Here is a 22,175-nt window from a genome sequence, read left to right on the forward strand (position 1 = left end):
TGTGTTGTGTATTGCCGGTTCAATGCTCGTTAAAACCCAAAGAGCGAGCTGGCTGTCAGCCTCTAGGGCGTTCTGTTGGTATGCTCAGAGAGCTGTCGCGGCACACACTGTTACAGTGGAACCCATGGTACTTCTCTGTTACAGCCAAGAGGAAGCATCTCTTCATCCTCCTGAACCATGGTTCGGTGGGATGTACTGGATCCTTCATCACTACCTGGTTCTGATCCAGTACTGCCCCTTCAGTACTCAGCAGCTCTGGGATCCATTAGTGGGGGGGGGGGGTATACCTTTATGCTTGTCCTCAGGCACACTGAGGAGGGTATGAAAGAGGAAGGGAGAGGTATTCCAAGCATCTTTAGAATCCCACAGGCCTAGAGGCTCTCCAGTGTCTTAGGCGTTGGTCGTTCAGCTGAAGCCTGACCTAATGAAGCACTGGGGGACCCATCTCAGACAAGATGCTGAGCTATTCACACTCGGCTGGAGGGTTGTTTTATTCCGAGGGTCAATCCATGTTTTGGCCGATCTGTCGAAGACTAATTCTAGATTTTTTATGGTGAGAGTGATGTGAGAGGAAAACACAATGAAAGTATCCAAGTAGAAGGCAAAGTCTCCAGGTTTACGTCACCTTGGCATACCTTCAACCTCTGAAAGGTCCATGGAGCGGTAAACTAGTTAAACGAGTCAGGAGGTATCAGACAGGAACAAGGTGAAGGTAAAGGGGGGCCCTGGCCCCTGGCTGAATCTAAGTATAGATCACATAAGATCTGTCCATGCTGAAAGGGAAAACTTGATACAATTACCTTTTAAATCTCTGAAACCTGACAGCATTTCCCTCCATCCTGCATCCTCAAACCCTTTATTCCACCGTCATAAACAGTTTACGAGAGGGTTTACACAGGTTGCTGTGGGAGTTGAGAATCGATTGACCAAGCAAACACAGAAGGCCAGTGATTCACATATCATTTAAATTTAATGTTTTCAAAACCATGAGCACTTAACCAGCCGGTTGCCACGAGCAAGGCATGAGTTAAACACAGCCAACAGCAAAGGAATTTGCACAATTCTAATAAAAGAATAAATCAATATTTTTTAATTATTTTTTATCTTTTTCGCCAACTATAAGAAATAATGCATAGGCATATGCACAGTTAAGGAAGCTTAAAAAAGGCTCAATAAAGCTTGACCCTAACCCTAACCCCTGTATACAATTAAATATATAAAGCAGCTGGCATCATAACAGCATTCATGAAGGCCATGAGGAAAGTGTAGTGAATTATGGTCTTGTTGGCTTTCCATACTTAATTGCTCCACTGTTGCCTTCAGAGGACTGCTCAGGGAACTCTCTTTCCTGCTTCTATGAAGAGCAGAAACCCGCTCGTTCAACTCCTTTCTTTTCACGGCTCATTACCCCATAGCAATCCCAAGCCAATCTTTTTTCCTAGCGCCGTTAAAAAAACATCCCCAAATAAAAATACTGAACAGTTGGCTTCATCTGCGGTGAGGGCATCGGTACACCAGACCAGACAGGGCCGAGAAGAATAGAAGCCATTATCGTATCTTGGAGCATTCTTTAAAGAGTTTCACAATTAGAGCTGTTTGCAGCTGTGTTTTTGTAGTAATAACTGGGGCAGTCCTTCTGATGTCATTACTTGGCCGTATTATGAAGTTTGTATTGGGAGCACTATGAAGTTTTAAACCACTGATTTCTCAAATGTACTGACACAGGATTAACTTAACTTCTACCCAGCTTTTCAAAACCTCTCCCTTAAAATGTGGAGATTATCTCTTGAATGGTCCACTTTGTAAAGGGGTTCTCTGAAACCCAGCACACAGTGATGTCTCTATAACCCAACACCCCGTCACTCTACCAGGGAACTTTGATATCAAACATTTGCATTAGATGATTCATTTTAGATTAATCACCATGATTATGCTGATTATGCCATGCTGGGAATTGGGTTTTGATGTGAATCCAAACATCTTTTGTGATTTGAAAGATGACAGGAGGTTAATGATGAGGTTCAGTTTATTAGCATTAGAGTGGTTTAACTCCCCATGTAGCCAATCAGGAGAAGTGTTGTTCTACACTCAGGTTTAAACAGCACAGTTTGGGTTATGGCAACATTGGCTCTGAACGACACTTATTTTCCACTTCAGATTTTTCATAGTTAAACTTGTATTGTTATCTATGGTTAAGTTTATTGTTTTAAAAAAATATATTAAAAGAAGAGAAAACACCATGTCCTTAAAGTTTTCATAAAGTTTGGCAACTAAAGACTGAACTTGTCTAACATTATGGCACTCGAAAGCACATTTCAATGGCTCCATCTTATATTTTCCAGCAGAAAGAGAGCAGAGCTTTATTACCTCTGTACTGCAGTAATGACAGAGCAGCCTTGTCCTTCAGATTAATAAATCCTGCTGAAGTGAGTTCCCCCCCCCCCCCCTTTCATGCGACGTCGAGGCAGTAAACCACCTCCTATTCCCCCAGAATCAGCCCAGCCATACGTTTCCATGCATCAAGGACCAGTGATTCCATGGTTATTGCTCAGCACTGCATCCACACGACTCACCGAGGTTCAAACACTTATTCATAACTTTCGAACAACACCAAAAAATTATCATCCTGAATAGAGGAAATGGGAGATTGAGATGGTTCTGTGGTCCGTCCAGGCTGATGTTCATGTTCCTTCAGGTTTTTTTTAATTTATTTTTTGAGGGGTAGCGCAAACACACACACACACACACACACACACACACACACACACACACACACACACACACACACACACACACACACACACACACACACATACACATACACATACACATACACATACACATACACACACACACACACACACACACACACACTTACTTACTACTGCTACACTACTTACCACTGTTTCAAGTATTTCTTGGATGGATTCCTCTGGCTACATGTCATTTTCCTAATTGTCAGAAACAATGATCTTATTTACTGAAAGAATGTCAATGCAGGCCAATGATAAATAGTAAAATGAGTAGATTTAGGAATATTCAGAAAACAATCAACAAAAAGCATAAAGATAAATGCTATGATATTTTATAGGCTTATGGGGAAATGTGTTCTATAGTGAGGAATGTGTTTCACGTGACTGGATGAAATCAACACAGAAAAATAGTCTTAGTCGCTAATTTCAAGCCGAGTGATTGCAAGTTGATATGATAATGTGATGCATTGTATAAAACAATGTAGGCCGATGCATTAATGCATTAACACAAAGAGGCCTGTTCCACATTGTAATGCTATTTGACACCAGATCGCTCCTAACTCCTCGGACCCTCTCCGTGGTTCCTCTGAGCTGGGGGAGTCCTCAGTGACGGAGACTGTAACCTGATCCAGGGGGTCGAACCCAAACAGCACTCTACAAACCAGCTCTGCACATACCAGATGTTGTGTTGGAGGTTCGGCGCTGAGCTCTACTTCGAACTCGGTCGTGGATTTACGCACAATCAGTAGTAACGGGCTTTGGGTCGGGGCTGGTTCAACCTCAACGAGGACTAGTTCTCCTAGTTATACACCCTGTGAACCACAAGCTCACCAGGACGCTGAAGCTTCTCCGACATGGTTTGGTTTTCTCCGCTGGGTTAAGTTCAGAAGGTCCAGTAGTCTCTCGGTTGTGGACTCCGTTAAACCCAGGACTCGGTGTTCGGTGTTGGGTTCAGAGGCTCCATGGCGGTTCTCCTCCTGGTCCTGTGCGCCCTTATGCTCTCGGCCGGCCGGGCGTCGTACCGCGGGCCGCTGCACCCCGAGATGTCCAACGGGACCTTCCACCACTACTTCGTCCCGGACGGGGACTACGAGGAGAACGACGACCCGGAGAAGTGCCAGATGCTCTTCAAGATGACCGACGAGCGGAAGTGTGGTCTGGACGAGGACCACGACTCGGTGATCCGGGACGACTTCACCATCATCAAGCGGCAGATCGAGGACTCCGCCCGGGTCCTGGAGGGCATCGGGAAGAGCATCTCCTACGATCTGGACGGCGAGGACAGCTACGGGAAGTACCTGAGGAGGGAAACCGCGCAGATCAACGAAGCCTTCACCAACTCGGAGAAGTCTCTGCTGGAGCTGGAGGTGAAGTTCAAGCAGAGCCAGGAGAACGAGCTGAAGGCGGAGCACCGCATCCACGACGACTTCCTGGGCATGGTGGTCCACACCCGGGACGTCCTGAAAGACACCCTGGACCTCTCCCTGGGCCTGAAGGACAAACACGAGCTACTGTCCCTCATCATCCGCAGCCACGGAACCCGGCTCAGCCGCCTGAAGAACGAGTACCTCAAGTTCTAGAGGAGGTCTGTGGAGCAGGAGAAGAACGAGTACCTCAAGTTCTAGAGGAGGTCTGTGGAGCAGGAGAAGAACGAGTACCTCAAGTTCCAGAGGAAATGGGGAGCAGGAGAAGAAACAGTAACTCAAGTTCTAGAGGAGCTCTGTGGAGCAGGAGAAGAACGAGGAGTTCGAGGAGAGGAGGTGTCTCATCAGGGATGAACTGTACATTATCTGATTATTATATCTGATCATATACATCGGTTTTAAACGAGGCCTTCAACCGGACAGTAAACTATCGAAGTGATGACGTTGACTGTTCCTCGATGACAGGTGTCACTCACACTTCACTAAACATGGATGTTGGAGGATTACATGTTTACACTATTTACATTATGGTGGGCTGACTTTGCACAGTTCTTGACTGTTTCAATGCTAGATGCCTACATCTGAATAGATGATGTAATCTGTGTTATTGTTAATAATGTATTATTAAAGTTAATAAATACTGTGACTGTCGAATTATTATTTTTTAGTTGACAATAATTTGTATTTGTATTTTCTGTAATATGTCTGAAAATAGAGCATCCTATCTATTCTTGTCAAAGTATATTCAAATAATAATATTTGACTGATAAGACTGCAGGCAGCACTTGTGGACTTCAGAGTCAAACGTTTTGTATGGTAACACGTTAATAAACACTATGTCCTCCTAAATAAAGCCCTGTTTTAAACTCAAATGGTCGTGTGCATCCGGATGTTTTATAAACTCTTTCCAGGATCTGCTTGCAGGAGAACAATTAGAAGACTATATGAACATTGCATGTCAACACATATGGTAGAACGTGGCTCTCTGTGTTATCAGAGGTTTCATGGTTAGCTATCAACTGGTTATTTTGAGGGATAGCGCACACAAACACACACACACACGCACACGCACACACACGCACACACACAAACACACAGGGTCTCTCTATAGATAGATAGTACTAGAGACTTCTAAAGAGAAGTTCCTGTACCGTGTAGCTTTATATAACCTGACTTTGGTTACTATTACATCCACCGTGGATGCAAACACCACCCAGAATAGTTTTTGGCAACAGGCCTATGGTTATATTTTGGCAAAGGTAACTTTGAGAGAACTATCAATACAATATTAAGCCCATGGTAGGCCAATTCGATTAAATTATGCAGGCTTAAACCTAACAACAACGTATGGACATACCTGTATGTAGACACACCAACACACGACTATACATCGTATAGTATATATATAGAGTTGAAATATAATATATAGATTTATAATAGTTCTTGAGTCATAATAGCGTATATAGTTACACAGATTTAGTTATAATAGCATATATAGTTATAATAGTTAGATGGAATAATAATATAGGGTTATATAGAGTTCTAATAGGATATATATGTATATATATATATATATATATATATATATATATATATATATATATATATATATATATATATATATATATATATATATATATATTTAGAGAGAGAGAGAGAGAGAGAGAGAGAGAGAGAGAGAGAGAGAGAGAGAGAGAGAGTTATAATAGCATATATAGAGTTATAATATATGTAGTTCTATAGATATAATATAGAGGCAGGCCCGTCAGGTTGTAGTGACGTCGTCGTCCAGCTGCAGTAGATCAGAGGTTACAGTCTACTCTACAGTCTGTCACTACGTGGTGTCACGGCGCGTGTCGCCCCCGCAACCTTTCACCTACTTCCCGCCGGTCGCTCTGGATCGGCGTCATATTATCGGGTGGACAGAATATTAAAGGTAAGAAGTCTATAAAAGGCTCGTTAACGCTGCTTACGTTTACTTTATAATGTGAAAGTGTAAATCTGTAACTCGTCCAGAGCGGAAGTGAGTCCTCACTCACAACACTAGTCCGTCTGAGGCGAACCCATGTCCTCACTAACAACACTAGTCCGTCTGAGGCGAACCCATGTCCTCACTAACAACACTAGTCCGTCTGAGGCGAACCCATTCCCTCACTAACAACACTAGTCCGTCTGAGGCGAACCCATTCCCTCACTAACAACACTAGTCCCTCTAAAGCGCACGGACATGTCTATGAGGTGCCCACATGTTATAGCGCGCTGATAGTGACTTTCATTCCGCGTTGAACATAGTCTGTGCGGAAAGAGATAAGACAGAAACCGCTCCATGATTCGTCATGGTAGCTATTATCGTTAGTAAATCTACAATTTATCAGGAAAAAAGATAAAAAAAAAAAGTAAGAATATAAATGATCAGGTGCATCCTGGAAGCAGCCAATCAGAGCAGCCAGCTGAGGTCGTCCCACCCCGTTGTGGGCTCACGGAGGTCTCCTGCCTATATATGTAGGTAACCTCTGATGTTTGATGTTGCTGACTGCTTGGGAAGACCTCAGATAGGCCAACCAGACACATTTGAAAGGTAAGGTTATCCGATGTCTCTTTTGTACTGTATGCTTATAACTAACAGAGAGCTGCATTGAGAAACCTAAGGTGAGGGAGGTTTCTAATAGGCTATTATTATTTCAGATCCAATTAAACAGTCAAAGTATTTCACTAGTAAGATAATAAGATAAGTGTGGTTTCCCCAATTCGTTTACCTAACCGCCTAATTCTCTAAGCCGTCCAAAGGACTGCGTTGAGCTGAGAATGACCTGTTGAGAGCATTGTGCTGCTGGTGCAGACGCCCACAGCTCAGATCCCTGGTGGTCCACCGGGCTAGTGATCACCGTCCAGCCAGCATCTGTTCACTGATTACATGATTCTGGATCCTGATCAGAGGTCCCTCTTCCCACCGTCCCCAGCCTACCTCCAGAGGAGCCACAATGTCCCTGAGCACACTGGCCCGGTACGGCCTGACAGGACGGGGGCTGCTGGGGGCCGCCGCCGCCGCCCGGCCCCTTGGGGCCCCCGCCCGGCCCCTGGGGGCCCCCCCCGCCCGGCCCCTGGGGGCCCCCCCCGCCCGGCCCCTTGGCTCACTGAGCTGCCGCAGAAGGCCGGGGCAGTGGCCCGCCCGGACCGGGCCGCGCCCCACCGCGCTGCCGTCCCGCGGGCACCAGACGGCCCGGGCCGCCCCCCTCCCCGGGGCGAGCTGCCAGGTGTCGGCGCTGGGCGCCCGGGACGAGGAGAGGCTGCTGGAGGTGGTGTGGGGGGACGGCGAGCGCAGCCTCTACCCCTACACCTGGCTCAGAGACAACTGCCAGTGTCCGGCCTGCACCCTGCAGTCGGCCCGGGCCCGCAGCCTGCTGTTCTCCCAGCTGGACGTCCACACCGGGCTGCAGGAGGTGCGGCTCGCTGGAGACAACCAGGTAGGCTGAGGTCCTCCCGGGCCGTCCATCGGACTTTGATCGCGATTTAGATTTTAGCGTCAAACGATCACAAAATTAACATAATAATTTTTTTATGTTTTAAAGAAAGGGCAGAACAGCTGGATACTTATCTGTCTATCAGTTTAGATTGGAACATTTACTTTTTGACCATTTTGTGTATTTTTTTAAGGCGAAATTTCAAAGTTCTGTTGCAAAAAAAATAAATAATGGAGACATGCTGAATAAATACAACATGTTTTCAAACTCAAAAATAATCGTTAGAATAATCGTGATTTCAATATTTACCAAAATAATCGTGATTATGATTTTTCCCATAATCGAGCAGCCCTAGTACTCCCCCACCATCCTTATCAATAACCTGGTCCACCTGGGTTGAGGTTAGGGCTCAGGACCACTTCACAATGGATGCCAATCCTTTCCCGAACATCACGGTACTGCTTACCTCCCTGTTAGCTGCTTTGATTCACGCCACTTGTGTGCAGTACCGGTTCTGGTCACCTATTACCTGGTAATGTAAGGTGACCCCTTTCTGTGTTCCTGTATGGTTGCATATTAAAAACCATTTTCATGAGCCCGGATTTAACTCGTATCTGGGCTCGAGGCGAGGAACCCGATTGGCCTAAACGTAGCAAAGAACAACGCCTTCTCCAGCACAGGCTTAAAGCACTGGAGGTCAGGTTGGCCGTGCTGTCTCTCTGCCTCCAGCAGTACCTTCACTGATGGAGTGTGTCATGTGTTCTTTGCCCTGCATTGATTCCTGCGTTTTGTCCGCTCTATTGGGTGCCATAAGAATACAGTGCATCATTAAACAATATAATCGGTCACAATCAATTCTGATTGTCTTGGCAGTGAAAAAGATAATGGAATATTCTTTCATTTTGTTTTTGTTGACATTCTGCTTACTTATGAAAGGTCTAATATGTTACATTTCCTCAATCAAATATCTGAAAAACCATACAATGTTTGCATTTTTTCTTTGTTCCGAGAGAATGATGCCATCCACGATTTATGGTTTTTCCATCATTTTATTATTCAAAATAGGTCCAATCCTATTTCATTATAGAGCTGCTGGCATTTCCCGCACAGAGCAGACGGCCTGAATTCTTAAAATAATCAGTTCTTCAAATCAGTATGAGGGATCCCAGAAATACCAGAAACTCTATGTCTAAATCAGAGTGCTTGTGTGGAAGCAAACCACTGCCATAATGTTTGACTTTTAGAAGCCATTGCATTTAGTAAATGGAAATGTAAACCACATTGAATTCATAACATTCAGATATTATACTTTCAAAACAAGTTCCTCTGAATTGATTCGTTTTGAATTTACCTCTTTGAAATTCACACATGGCATTTTAAGTTAAACCATACAAAAAAATCACTATTTAAGATATCATTTTTTCAATGTTCACTATTTCAGATACAAAAATCCAAGTTGCAGATATTCATATTTAAGCGGTCAAAATACAGACAAGAAAATAAAAATCATAAAAGTCATAAAAATGTGTTAGGACAGGCCTCAGCAATCGAGACTGAATGCGATCCAATCTACTGCCTGCCTCTCAGAGCGCCATGGCCTGCTTAGGCCTGTCCCTGGTCGCTCACTTTTTTTTTATGGTTTGGATTTTCTGGTCCGTTTTTGTAGTGATGCGAAGTTCAGATCTATATCCGGACTCGGATATTCGGATCTCGTTCATTCAAATGAACAGATCTTTTTGAATCTGATCATTCATTGCCACATAGCAATAAGGCGTGTCGTTTACTGTAGTTTAATGTGCTTGCGCCTTTACTGGGTGGCGTATGGTAACATCGTGATGCCGTAAAAAAAATTTTTTAAGCAGACAAATAGACAAACGTAGCTCCCTCCCCTTACCCCGACGTCATAAAGCAACGTTATACAGACTCATAAAGTTGTTTTTTGGTACGAGTGTTTTGATCTTGGATGACAGCGCTGGGCTGTCAATCCAACGTGAGTCGTCAACATGATTCCTGACTGAGCCACGTCCGATTGATTTGAACCGGCGTGGTGGTTAACTTCACAAAGCTACTTCACCGCGTCATCAAACTACGTATTTTGTTATTGTTTTATTTAAGGCACCCCTTGCTGCAGAAATTAAATATGTACATTTTTCTTCTGTTTACACTTCTATGTATCTACTACTGCTGCTTTATTATTCCCTGTGACTAGTTTGGTTTGGTCGGTTTCAATAAATGACGCTGGCAATGTTGAACCTTGCCAGGAGCTTTTTATTGCTTGTGTTAACATCATCCCTTAATTGCTACAGCAGTGGCATAATAACTGACACATAAAGTACTCAGGGAAGTGGATCAAAGGTTGAACACTTGATATCAAGCACCTTTCACTTCATGCTTTGTTTATAGCATGCGGTCGCTCTGCTAATGGGCTTATAAATGCTGATGATTGCAAACTGCCAAAGACTATTAAGCCTACACCTAGACTACTCCTAGACTACACCTAGAGTACACCTAGACTACACTGAACTACATCAAAAAAATAGTTGCAGTTCTTTAAGGAGAGAAAAGAAAACAGATGTTCAAGGGGAGGTTCAACTCTGTCTTTCGCTGAGGTTGAAATCCCAAAGAGCTGATGAACTCTAATATAAATGTTATTCTCCCTAAACAACTACGATGTCACTTTGAATGTGTCTTTTAAATCAATGAATCAAAACCAATAGTTAGACACCATGTGATTGATAATTCGTCAGTCTGACTGTAGTGTCCCTGTTCCACAGGTGTCCATTTTGTGGCCCGACCACCACGTCAGTCGCTTTGAGCTGCAGTGGTTGCGGAGACGCTGCTTCTCTCCGGCTGCCAGGCAGGCGATGCAAGAAGAGCTCTTCATCAACGGTGAGACACAATTTAGAAGCATTCAGAGCGCTTATATCTGTACATTGTTCCCATTTAGATGAGGCTGAGTTCTATTGTCCCAATGGCGTTGCCTTTCATGACAGTAGAGTAGAACGTACGAGTGCCTTGTCCAGCGATGTCTGGGGTTGATTGAGATGAGCTGTCTGGGTCGCTGAGGTTCCAGCGCCGACACAGGGGAAAAGGTAGCCCTTTACGAGACATTTACAAGACAACCCCCAGCCCAACGGCCTTTATGAGCCCTGCCGCCGGGGCACGGGGAGTTGAGTGCTGGAGGAGGCGTGCTGCTAATAGAACGGGGGATGGCTGCAGACTGTCCTCGTGGTCCTGAAGGACCGCAGGGACTGCGCGGCTCCTGCTTTGACTTCCTTCCAGACGGGGTTGAGTGTGTGTGAGTGTGTGTGTGTGTGTGTGTGTGTGTGTGTGTGTGTGTGTGAGTGTGTGTGTGTGTGTAAAAGGCTATGAAAAACCCTCTCCCCGTGTTGCAGATGGAAACAGCCTCTCCCCCTCATCCTCCCCCATCAAATTACGCAAACAGGCAAACAGACAATCTGACAGATTATGCGTGCAAAAGGCTCACACACGGGTGGCACACACACACACACACACACACACACACACACACACACACACACACACACACACACTGTGTGTGTGTGTACTCTGACACAGGGTCCTGTGTCAGAGTAAAACTGTTTTGTTTTCCAACCACTGCCTGTTCAGAGCCAGGAGACTCTTGAAATAAGAGCAAAGCTTAAACTGTCTGCATCCCAATCGAACACACATACACATACACACACACACACACACACACACACACACACACACACACACACACACACACACACACACACACACACACACACACACACACACACACACACACAGATACACAATCTCTGGGTTAAATTATATACTATTTAATATCAGTCCTAACAAAAGTTCTGCTGATGTGTACAAAAATTGCATACATTTTAGGATTCTCTATGACTGTATCTGTCTCTCTCTCTCTGTCTGTGTGTCTGTCTCCCTCTCTCCTGTTATGTGGTGTACCTGTCTCTCTCTCTCTTCCTCTCCCTCTCTCCTGTCATGTGGTGTACCTGTCTCTCTCTTTCTCTCTCTCTTCCTCTCCCTCTCTCCTGTCATGTGGTGTACCTGGTGTATTTTACAGGTCATTGTGTGTCTGTAAAACCTCTCCACAGTGGAAGTAGAGTCCACTCAGGGCACTGGGAGGTCACTAAGCTAATGGGAGCTCTGGGGTTGGTTGTTTTCTTTAGTTTTTTCAAGGGCGCTTCACTCTCACTATCATGAATAGAACTCTAGTCTGAGTTATTGAGTTATTTTCCTCAACCATGTTTCGGAACCGGCCCCCACCACTGAGTGGAAGGATGTTATTAAGAGGGCAAGAGACTAGGTAGTGGTATAAGTAGTCAATAATTTAACGCACGCACGCGCGCACACACTACTCTGAATGTAAAGGTAAAGTACCCATTGACTGACACATTTATTTGAAGCTTGTTTAGTTAGTTTCTTTGTTAGCTCGCCCTAACAATATGTCCTTAAGACCCAGTAATGTGTTGAAGTAAGTAACCCAGAACTCTATCCTGACGTCTGCATGGGGAATGAATCAAGATGGGAGGTTTGAGGCTCTGCTGAGTCTGTGTAACGCGGACCCCCGTCCTGCCATGTGGAATAGTGATTCATGGGTACGGTCCTGAGACTGAGTCCTGTGTTCCTGCCAACTTTAAAATTGCTCTTGACCACAGAGAGCATTCTGAAGCCCAAACAGAGCCTGTTGCCAGTAGCGACGGCTCCGTCTAGGCGTCTACAGACGCTGATCGACTGTTGCTTGAGTTGTGTCCGACCCTCGTTGTTGTAGCTTCTTCATGGCTTATGGTTCAGCCCATCACAACATGAATTGGTTTCAAGTATGCGTTGGTGTTCTATGTTTGTTGATTCATTGGAAGATGTTTCCTGTCAACAACGTCCTTCTTCTATTTTATTACAAAATTAGACTAAAGAGGATTCTTTCATCTTCCTCCACTCGTCAAACCGCCTCGTCTTCAGAGGTTGTCATCTGTCTCTCCTGGGACCCGGTTGTCAGGCGGCTGTCTGTCCAGACAGGCGTTCTGGACGGCCAGTTGTCCCGCAGGCGTCCCCCAGCCTCCAGCTGTTGGCAGGAGGGAGAGCTGGAGGGCTGGAGGGCTGGAGGGCTGGAGGGCTGGAGGGTGTGTTATTACGCCTCCAGGTGTCGTTGTCTTCTGGGATCTCTGAACAGCACTGATCTACACCTGCAGTGGTTATTTATTAACCCTTGTGTTGGTCTGATGCTAATTGCTAATTCTAATTGCTTGCAGCCATATGTGTGCATATCAATTGGTGCTATGCATCTGAAGGTAGCTTAGTGTTCAATGATTACGGTTTGATTGATTTTAATTTGCAGCTATAATGTTTTTTTAAATAAACTACTTTCAGTCCGAGTTCTCTCTTTGGAGGGACATCAGAAAACATTTTATAGCAGCAGACTATTTCTATGATTGACAGCTTATTGGATTATTGATTATTCAAGGATGTCTAAAAGTGGGAGCAACAATATTTCATCTCCTTTTAGTCACTGGACTGATTATATTTGTACGGGTTGCAAAGTAGAAGGCCTTTCCCTGATTACAATCCCGTTTTGTTCCAATAGTTGTCCAATATGCAGTCCTTATATTATCTGCTGCAAAGTGCATCATTGTATTTTTTAAGAAAACTATTATGTATTACCCTCTAAAGTTCAGAGAACTATAACCAAGTGAAATATGGCCCTGTGTTGCATTCCTAGTACACAGCAGTTCTCTGGAATCAAAATCTTTTTCCTCTTTCATCCAAAGTATTTAAGTAAATCTTCCAGCCAAATTGAGGCCAAGTAAGGAAACTTTTTATTCACAGTTAGTTTGTTTAGCTCTCAAGAATTTAAACTTGAGCCAGCTGAAGCCATTACCCTCCCACTCTGTCTATATGGAGTTGTGACCTATGGAGTTTCCCCTCTCGATTACGCTGACTGTACATGTGAACTTCGATCCTTAGCACACGACACACGGAAGGGCAGCTCCGTTGGCTCTGCTTGTTGGCTTCCTTATCTGGATGGATTCTTCCCCTATCACCCATAAAATCGGACAGCCTTTTCCATTTTTTCCCGTATCGGACCTCTTTGATACTCAAACCAGGTCATCATCTACGTGCTTCCATTTCATGATCCCGTCCTGGTGTGTGTTTGTGAATGTAATTTAGACAGATCTGAGCAGCCAGATATGAAGCTTCTATAAAAATAGACTGGATCTCTGGAGGGGAAATGCCTTTGTGCCCCATGCAATCGTACGCTCTGCGGCATGCAGGAGCAACTGGCACTGCACTGGTATTGTGTTTTATTGTATTTATTGTCTTTATTTGCTGGAACAGATAATAATAATTATCATTGTGCTAATAAAATATCCCTCACTCCATATTTAACGTTACATTGATTGTATGTTATGATGTAATAATTAATTAATCCCTTATAAATTCATTATTCTTACTAAGAATACCGCGATACTACGCCAAGAACGTTTCTTGGAGGACGATGGTTCCATTGTGTTGGATATATTGCTACCTCTTGGATGCTGACGGCTCTAAACATTCTTTCAAACTTGGCAGCTCCGGTGGTACATATATGTTTAACAGTCATCGGTTACTTGATTGTTATGATTAGTTTACACAGCTCCAATTAACGGATTGGTTCCAGATCAAACAAGTAGCAACTGATTTGGCAATTTCCTGTCTGGCTCTTGTTTGCCTCTCCCCATCTGTTGTGGATTCAGCCCCCTCCCTCTCCCTCGATCTATGGGCTTTTGTGGCACTATGTCATCACTGTGCACTCCAGGGCTTCTGGAAACATAACTGTGGTGTTACATCAATGGAAAAACATTCCTTCCCCCAGCCTCACATCACTTCTTGCTCTGATTACTCTGAACACAATTTGATTCCCTGACACGTGATCACTGCGGGCACCTTGAGACCCACACCTTGGATTCTTCTGACGTCAGAGCTGCTCAACTCTTAATCACAGCACCAGTCATCCACTGGTTCACAGGCCTCCAAGCCAAGACGAACTGGAAAGTACGGCTAACCCCTAACCGGGTTCTGGCAGAAGGATGAAGAATTGGAAACGGTTAAACCTTGGATGTCTCCTTCCAACATCATTAAATGTTCAGTAGATACCAATTGGAAGACATGGAATGCTCCACATTTAAATCTTCTACGGACGCTGAACTAACAACAGGTTAACTTGCTCTTGTGTAAACTGATGGCAGTGATTAGTTACCCAATCATTTGTTTTGACCAGAGGGGGACCGGAGGGTGGGGTAGGTTAGCTTGTTCCTAGCTTACCCTGAGGCAGAGGCTTATTATACCGAGCCTTGTGAGACAAACACATCTCACACACCATGGGCTACTTAAGCAATGCTGCTTATAAATGGTCCCCCTCCAAGATGAGTGAGCACAGCAATACGTTAGGATCCCAACAATGTCACTTTTCAGTAACTTAAGCTACTGTCCCCTCTGAATCCCCACTGCCTTCTGGTGTTCAGCCCGTCAGAAGACATTCCACAGATAGCCTCTTGAAGGCAGCTCTGTGATTAAAACTCCACTAACTCAAATAGAGCTCTCTGATAACCCTGTTTCCAGAGGGAACAGCGCAGTGTCAGCGCAGCTCAGGCCTCTGTCTGAAACCATCCCAGGGGCCGGAGAGCCAGGATGCCAGGGGCCCGCGTTTCCCCCCGTCTGGAAAAATAACCTTAGCAGAACCGAGCCGGAGCGCCGTGCGGTACGGCGGATGAGGCCCATAAACCATCCTGTCACCCTGTCAAATACACGTCTCCTTTAACGACATGATGTCATCCTCGCCTTACCGGAGAGCCTTCCTCCTTCTGGTGTGGAAACGGCAACGGTGGAGGAACATGATACGGCCTCCGCATCGCTCACCTCTCTTCTGTTGCCCGACACACGCGCACGCTCGCCAGGAAGAAGACGTAAAGTTCTTCCCCCCCAGCTGCATGCTGGGCAGAGCGGGTGAGACTAATCTTTGATTGGCTCTGCGGCAGCAAAAGGCCACGCTGGGAGAACCAGTGGCGTGAATTCACATTCCTGGGTGAGTGAGAAGGTGTCGCGCATTACACGCCACTGCGAGCAGAACATTCGGCCCGTCTGGCCCTCGGCTCGCCGTCAGCGGCCTCCCGGCTCAGACCGCCTCCCACTGGGCTTGGCCGCGTCCACTCCAATCACCGCTGACTGCCCGCGTTCTGCACACACCATTCCGCTCCCCAATCATTCCCTTAACCTCTTGATTCATTCACTAAGCGAGAGAAAAGGTCTGACTCTGCCTCATGTCTTCAGTTTAGTCTGAGACTACTTCTGTGCATGTCACAAATAATGCTGCTTCCCAGTTTGACATACTTGGGCCCGCGTCGATGGAAACACACACAGTGTGTCCGCGCACGCGTCCGTGTTCTGAGATGATTAATGGTAGGAAAGGGTTTTTCGTTCCGTCCAAACGAAAGTCAACATTTCTTTTCGTGTATGTAAAGTCTTGAAATAAATATCCATGAAGACACCGACCTGAGTCCTGACCAAGTGGTCATTACGGAGTGTTATTGTTCCCGTTTGGTTTAAAGTGCCGTAAATGGACCAGAGGCTCTTACGTGGCAGCAGCCAACAGGTCATGTGACCTGTGGGCCTGCAGTGAGTGCAGAGGCTGCCCCCCCCCCCCCCCCGAGTCACAAACAGCCGGCCCTCTGAGACGCACACCCGGGAGAACTTGCTACATTTCAGCTGCTCCTCTGCCCCATGCTTAGCCTTTGTGGTTAGTGCTGCTCGTATCCGGGCAGCAAAGGGTTTTTACGGGCCTGTTTGGTCGTCTCCCAAAGGGTTCACCCTGCCCTCTTTACAAGGCCTAACAAGGGAGAGGTCATATCCCTCCTGAACTGTGTGAGGCTGTTTCTGTTTCTCAAGACCACGCCGAGGAGGGCCTGGCACAGCTCCAGAGTTTCTCTCTGAGTTGATGCTGCGTCGTGCGGTTTGTTCACTTGTCATCTCCGGGATGGACTCATGCCAGAGGAGTCGCACACGCACAAAAACAAAAAGAAACAACAACATGTCCACAGAGCGCAGCTCGTCAGTCGTGCAGTCGCCCTTTTCCACAGCATGAGCCAGTGAGCGCCATAAATCAGCCCCACGTCAGCGAGCGGCAGGATCTCCGGTGTCCCGGTCCGGAACCCGTCTGACGATGATAAACGGTGCGGGGGGCTCGCCGAGCATCATCCTCCCCCGCTGAAGACCCTCTCCTGGCAGCCTGCCGCCTCCGGTGGACACGCCCGCTTCTCTGAGGGGGTCGGGGGGGGGGTGGAGTGAGTAAGGGTCGACATGGACGGCCACAAAAACCACACGTCGCCACGGTAACCTTCCTCCATCCTCCAACCAACCAAGAAGTGCTGAGCGCTGGCTTCAGGCTGGAGTCTCAGGGTGGAGAGTGGAACATTGAGCTGAGCCAGCCGGGGGGAAGCAGGGGGAGGGTTTCTTTCCACTGATGTCTCTCTGTTTCGGTGAGACATGTGTGTGAGTGATGGTGTGTGCTTCTCCTCAACCAACCTCCTATTAGTCTATTTGAGTGCTCAGAAACCCGAATGCGTGAGGCGACGAGGTTTTAATTAATCGTAGCAACGACGTGGCAACAGCTGTTGCTATGGAAGCAGAGTGGTTGCAACAAATTGATTAATTATCACGGTCAGCTGCTCATGGCTTTGTTCACATTAAAACGTCCAATGCAGTCATCAAGTGTTTGATGAGGCATCAAGCCTCACGTCGTTCTGATGAGGACGCCAGGCGGACCTCAGAGCCTCGCTGGCCCTCTCAGGGGAGGAAGTGGGCTCAGTCTGTGGAATTTGCCAGTTCTACAAATTGTACAGCTGGATCCCAAATAGAGGATAGTTTTGGCCACAAACTCCTGTAAACCTTGTAAATCAATATTTTCCTAACTAAAATGAACCCCTTGTTTATTGAGTTGGTGGATGTTGGCGGTGCGGTGCGGGTCATGTGACGACGTCAACCTTCTCTCTCCAGAGCGGAGCCACTGGGACTCGGAGCTCCTGATCCCCAGCGCCAGCTTTGAGGAGGTCCTGACGGACGATAAGGCGGCCCTGGACTGGCTGCTGGCGCTTCGGCGCGTGGGCGTGGTCTACCTGCGGGGGGCGCCGTCGGAAAGAGGCCAGGTGGCCCGACTGAGCGAGCGGATTGGATTTCTGAGGCTGACGTTCTACGGGTGAGAGAGTGAGATAGGATGAGCAGTGACGGGTGTTGAGGGAGCAGACAGCTGCTCTCAGCGTATTCCTCTCACCTCGTACCCGAGGCCGGGTCCGACCGAGCGGTCTGGGAGCAGCTGTTGTGGAGCGATGGAGGGAGAGGGGGGGTCCGGTTTCCCCTCCATCGACCGGCCTCACGGTGGCAGGGCTGGGCGGCTCCTCCTGGAGACGGAGCAGGAGCAGAGCAGCCACCCCTCCCTAAACCTTCCAGCCATTGGAAGGTTGATGTTCCTCTTTAAACCAGAGGAATAACCCGGTGTACTCGATCAGAACAACAGGTCTGGAGCACAAAGGCTCTCCGCTGCCAGTGGATGAGCTCATAACGCTTGAGAGGGCAGAGCGGCAAAACCCTTTAGCCAGGAGAGAGAGGATTCAGGAGCAGGTCAGCTCAAGCCATGCATGTAGACACAGACGTTGACAACAACAACAACAACAACAAACCAAGGCTCATTAGGAGACTCTGGTTGAATGCAAACCTTGTGTGTAAGCCCTCATCAAACCCCCCCTCCTCCTCCTCCTCCATCACTTTCACCCTCGCTTCTCACCCGTCCCCGCATTTGATCAACAGCGAGTTGAGATGAAATGAATGGAGTAGCGGAGTGGAGGAGATGAACATCCTGTCTTTGTGCAGCCCAACTTGGCAGGTCCAGGACAAGGCGATGGCGGTCAATGTAGCCTACACAGCGGGTGACCTCAGCCTCCACACAGACTACCCTGCGCTGCACCATCCGCCTGGAGTGAGTCTCTCCTTCCACAGCAGCTTTGAAGGGTCCTTTTATCTCCGTTGTAACAATGGGGGACAGGTGTGGGGCACGTTGCCACAACGCCATCTGATGGGGGAGTGTCTGCGTTTCTGACCCCCGTAGGTCCAGTTCCTGCACTGCATCCAGCAGGCGGAGCTGGGGGGCGAGAGCCAGGTGGTGGACGGCTTCCACATGGCCGAGGTCCTGCGGAGAGAAGACCCGCAGGCCTTCCGGACCCTCAGCTCACTCAGGGTGGACTTCTCTGACATGGGAGAGGACTACTGCGACTTCAGGGTGCATTCCAAGAACCACATCATCGAGTGAGTGCCGTGCGATCTCCACATTCATGACTGTATCTGTGTAGGAAAGAAAAACCTTTGTACGAATACAATAACTGGGTGTAAATACAGGGCTGTGTGGGGGATGGAATGTGGTTTTGTAAGGGGAATACTGCCATCTGCTGGTCAGATTACTGATGTTCTCTAGCCCCGACAGCACGAGCTCTGTGATAGGCCCAGGGCTATAAGTAATACGATAGAAGAGGTAGAGAACTGCCGGGCGCTCCGACTGGCTGTTAACCTCTCCTCTGTATCCCTGGTCCTGATGTGGGGAGCAGCGTGGACTGTGAGGGTCAGGTCTCCAGGATCAACTACAACAACGCCACCAGAGACTCGGTGCTGGACCTGCCCCTGGAACAGGTCCAGGAGTTCTACAGAGCGCTGAAGGCCTATGTGGACATCATGAACCGCCCAACCAACGTGGTGACATACCGCATGGAGCCAGGTCAGGGTGCACCTCTTTATGATGAGAAAATCAGCATCACACTGACGTAGGGGAGGATGATGGTTTAGAAGTTAGGAACAAATCCCTTTTACTTACTTACTTTGTCGCTTTAGTAACTTGACTTTGCAATGACCACAAAGTCTTTATAACCGGTATTGGGAGTAGCGAGACAGAATGAAGTCCCACATGCCCAAGCAGGCAGCCCTCCTCAAGGTGATGCTCCACTGTGAATGCTTTAGAGCTGGAGACGTAACTACCAGGAAGACTTAAGCCCCTCCTTAAAGTAAGTTTTGACTGATCATCCATCTTGTGAAACGTCCGCCTGCAACACATTGTTGTTGTTGTCTCAGGCGACATCGTGACCTTTGACAACTGGCGGCTGCTCCACGGGCGTCAGAGCTACACCAGCTCCAGCGAGAAGCGGCGCCACCTGGAGGGGGCGTACCTGGACTGGGACGAGGTCATGTCCCGCCTTCGGATCCTCCGCCATGCCGTCGGCCGCGAGGACCGGCACTGAGCCTCCAGCCTCCAGCTAGCAGAGCCTCCAGCCTCCAGCTAGCAGAGCCTCCAGCTAGCAGAGCCTCCAGCTAGCAGAGCCTCCAGCCTCCAGCTAGCAGAGCCTCCAGCCTCCAGCTAGCAGAGCCTCCAGCCTCCAGCTAGCAGAGCCTCCAGCCTCCAGCTAGCAGAGCCTCCAGCCTCCAGCTAGCAGAGCCTCCGGCCTCCAGCTAGCAGAGCATCCAGCTGAAAGAAGCATCGAACTAGCAGAGCATGGAGCTAGCATAGCCTCGAGTTAGCAGAGCATTGCGCTAGCAGAGCTAGGAGATCGACCGGACACCTGAGGTAAACATCACAATCACAAATAACGCCACAGGACCATGCTGAATACCAAGTGAATACCAAACGAATACCACAGGAATACCCCATTAAGACCTAATGAATACCATACATACCATGTGTATGGAGTAAAACCTGCCTTAGATTTATAAAGTAACAATTGTATCTTATCTAAATAAATTTAGAAACTACAAAAAGGTAAATTTTTGTCAGGGGAAAGGCCAGAAAGGCAACCAGCAACACAGATCTATATTTTTTCATTCTAAGTTTTAGATTTAAGAGGTGTGGCAATATAGTTTGAGTGGTGATTTTTCTAAATTTAAATTATTTTTCTAGGTGTTCACACCCCATGGCAAGTGTATTTTAAATGCCTTGTATATTTTCTAATGAAGTTAAAAAAAGTATTTAAGTGTTAAGATTTTGACTCAAAAGTTACAATTTCTTGGTAGATAAATGAAGAGATGAATACAAAAGTAATACAATGTAAAGTGAACTTTCATTTATTAACAATGGCGTCAAGTATGTATGTATGATGAGATGCATGTAAAACAATAAAACATCCCATTTGGAATGAGACGATGCATTATGAGTGGATGGTGTTCTTAGAATGAGAATTAGTCAAAAGATTCCACCTGTTTTATTGGAAGGCTCCAGGTCCATTTCTGGGACTCGCGCTGCAATCTCCACAGCATTGGGACTCGATTAGACCCGAGTTATCGGAGAACCAGGTTATCAGTGAGTCAGTCACTGATCATGACCGGTCAATGAGTGACCTGGGATTAGACTGAAACCCTCACTCGGAGCGGCTTATTGTCCACCGTGGAGCTGGAGGGAACCTGAAGCTTTGTCAGCATGGGGGCGGGGCTGGCAGCATGGGGGCGGGGCTGGCAGCATGGGGGAGGGGCTGGCAGCATGGGGGAGGGGCTGGCTGTGTAGGACTCCTGCAGGGTTTAACTATAAAGCAGAATGATTTCAATGATGGGGGGGGCTGTTAGCCTGCTACATCTCAATGGCTTCTATCTCTTCTATGTATAGCTGTAGCACGGATTTATATGCGTGAAATCAAACACGCAGCTCATCTCTGTCTCCATGCATCACGCTCGCATGAGGATTGAAAACAGCTTCGGTCTTACAACCGCTTGCATCACAAATAAAGAATCTCATTGTTTGAAGTGAAGGTGATGGTTGAGTTTAAGCAGACAGGTGCAGTGCAGCTGTCAGGACATTGGTCAAATTAGATAATGCCCGTGGAAATGTTTCAGTTAACCAATAGACGTCAATGCCAATGCCAATGCCAAACATACGTCCTAATTCAGTCTATCATCACACACACACACACACACACACACACACACACACACACACACACACACACACACACACACACACACACACACACACACACACACACACACATTGTCTGTCAATGCAGATGAAAGAATAAGAAACCAAATCCAAAAATGAATACATTTGAATGCAATTTGTTAGAAATGCTAAAGCCATCCGTCAGCTATTAGTGGTGAAACGCTCTGTGAGAACATCTGTTCCGGTCGACTGAGTTGGCTTCTGACTCGGACTATTAAGAGCTCACATTTCTCCGGGCTCATTTCCCACCCATCATCCATTCCCTGATTGGTTCGGGAAATCCATCTTGCTCGTGCTTGACGTTTATTTTGAATATAAAAACCCAAATAAACAGACCTGTTTATTTGGGTTTATGTTGATTAGGATGCTGGGCCGTCTGATTTCACAGTGAACATTATTTTATGAACGAGTGAAGGAACTACTCCTCCCAAAAACCATTGCAAACTTTTTGGACCGGCTTCCCAACCAATAGTTTAGCGCGTTTCTTACAGCTTATAACCTTTGTCATTATATTGTTAATACAAGTTGTGTC

The 22,175-nt window shown here is 46.9% G+C and overlaps 2 protein-coding genes across 3 annotated transcripts; both read left to right on the top strand.

Annotated features, from left to right (window-relative positions):
* Positions 1 to 3,361: 3,361 nt before the first annotated feature.
* Positions 3,362 to 5,049, top strand: fibinb (fin bud initiation factor b). Its single transcript, XM_030377965.1, has one exon. It carries the CDS (start codon positions 3,716 to 3,718, stop codon positions 4,331 to 4,333), a length of 618 nt encoding a protein of 205 aa, XP_030233825.1. The 5' UTR covers positions 3,362 to 3,715; the 3' UTR covers positions 4,334 to 5,049.
* Positions 5,050 to 5,969: 920 nt separating this feature from the next.
* bbox1 (butyrobetaine (gamma), 2-oxoglutarate dioxygenase (gamma-butyrobetaine hydroxylase) 1) lies at positions 5,970 to 20,859 on the top strand. 2 transcript variants are annotated; one of them, XM_030377944.1, is made up of 9 exons: positions 6,005 to 6,113; positions 6,684 to 6,755; positions 7,138 to 7,641; positions 10,413 to 10,527; positions 17,680 to 17,878; positions 18,550 to 18,655; positions 18,785 to 18,981; positions 19,278 to 19,444; positions 19,795 to 20,859. In XM_030377944.1, exons 3-9 carry the CDS (start codon positions 7,159 to 7,161, stop codon positions 19,959 to 19,961), a joined length of 1,434 nt encoding a protein of 477 aa, XP_030233804.1. In that variant the 5' UTR covers positions 6,005 to 6,113; positions 6,684 to 6,755; positions 7,138 to 7,158; the 3' UTR covers positions 19,962 to 20,859. The 2 variants fall into 2 exon arrangements, with proteins under 2 accessions (XP_030233802.1, XP_030233804.1); XM_030377942.1 differs by lacking the exon at positions 6,684 to 6,755 and having other exon boundaries at positions 5,970 to 6,113.
* Positions 20,860 to 22,175: the final 1,316 nt, after the last annotated feature.

This window comes from Gadus morhua, chromosome 14 (genome assembly GCF_902167405.1).
Source record: "Gadus morhua chromosome 14, gadMor3.0, whole genome shotgun sequence".
In the NCBI taxonomy this organism is placed as follows: domain Eukaryota; kingdom Metazoa; phylum Chordata; class Actinopteri; order Gadiformes; family Gadidae; genus Gadus; species Gadus morhua.

Bases quoted from the DNA above. Each gene is read 5' to 3' on its own strand.
- fibinb (XM_030377965.1), top strand. From the start codon at position 3,716: ATGGCGGTTCTCCTCCTGGTCCTGTGCGCCCTTATGCTCTCGGCCGGC.
- bbox1 (XM_030377942.1), top strand. From the start codon at position 7,159: ATGTCCCTGAGCACACTGGCCCGGTACGGCCTGACAGGACGGGGGCTG. The intron at 7,642-10,412 runs GTAGGCTGAGGT...CCTGTTCCACAG, and splicing joins GGCTCGCTGGAGACAACCAG to GTGTCCATTTTGTGGCCCGA. The intron at 17,879-18,549 runs GTGAGAGAGTGA...GTCTTTGTGCAG, and splicing joins CTGAGGCTGACGTTCTACGG to CCCAACTTGGCAGGTCCAGG.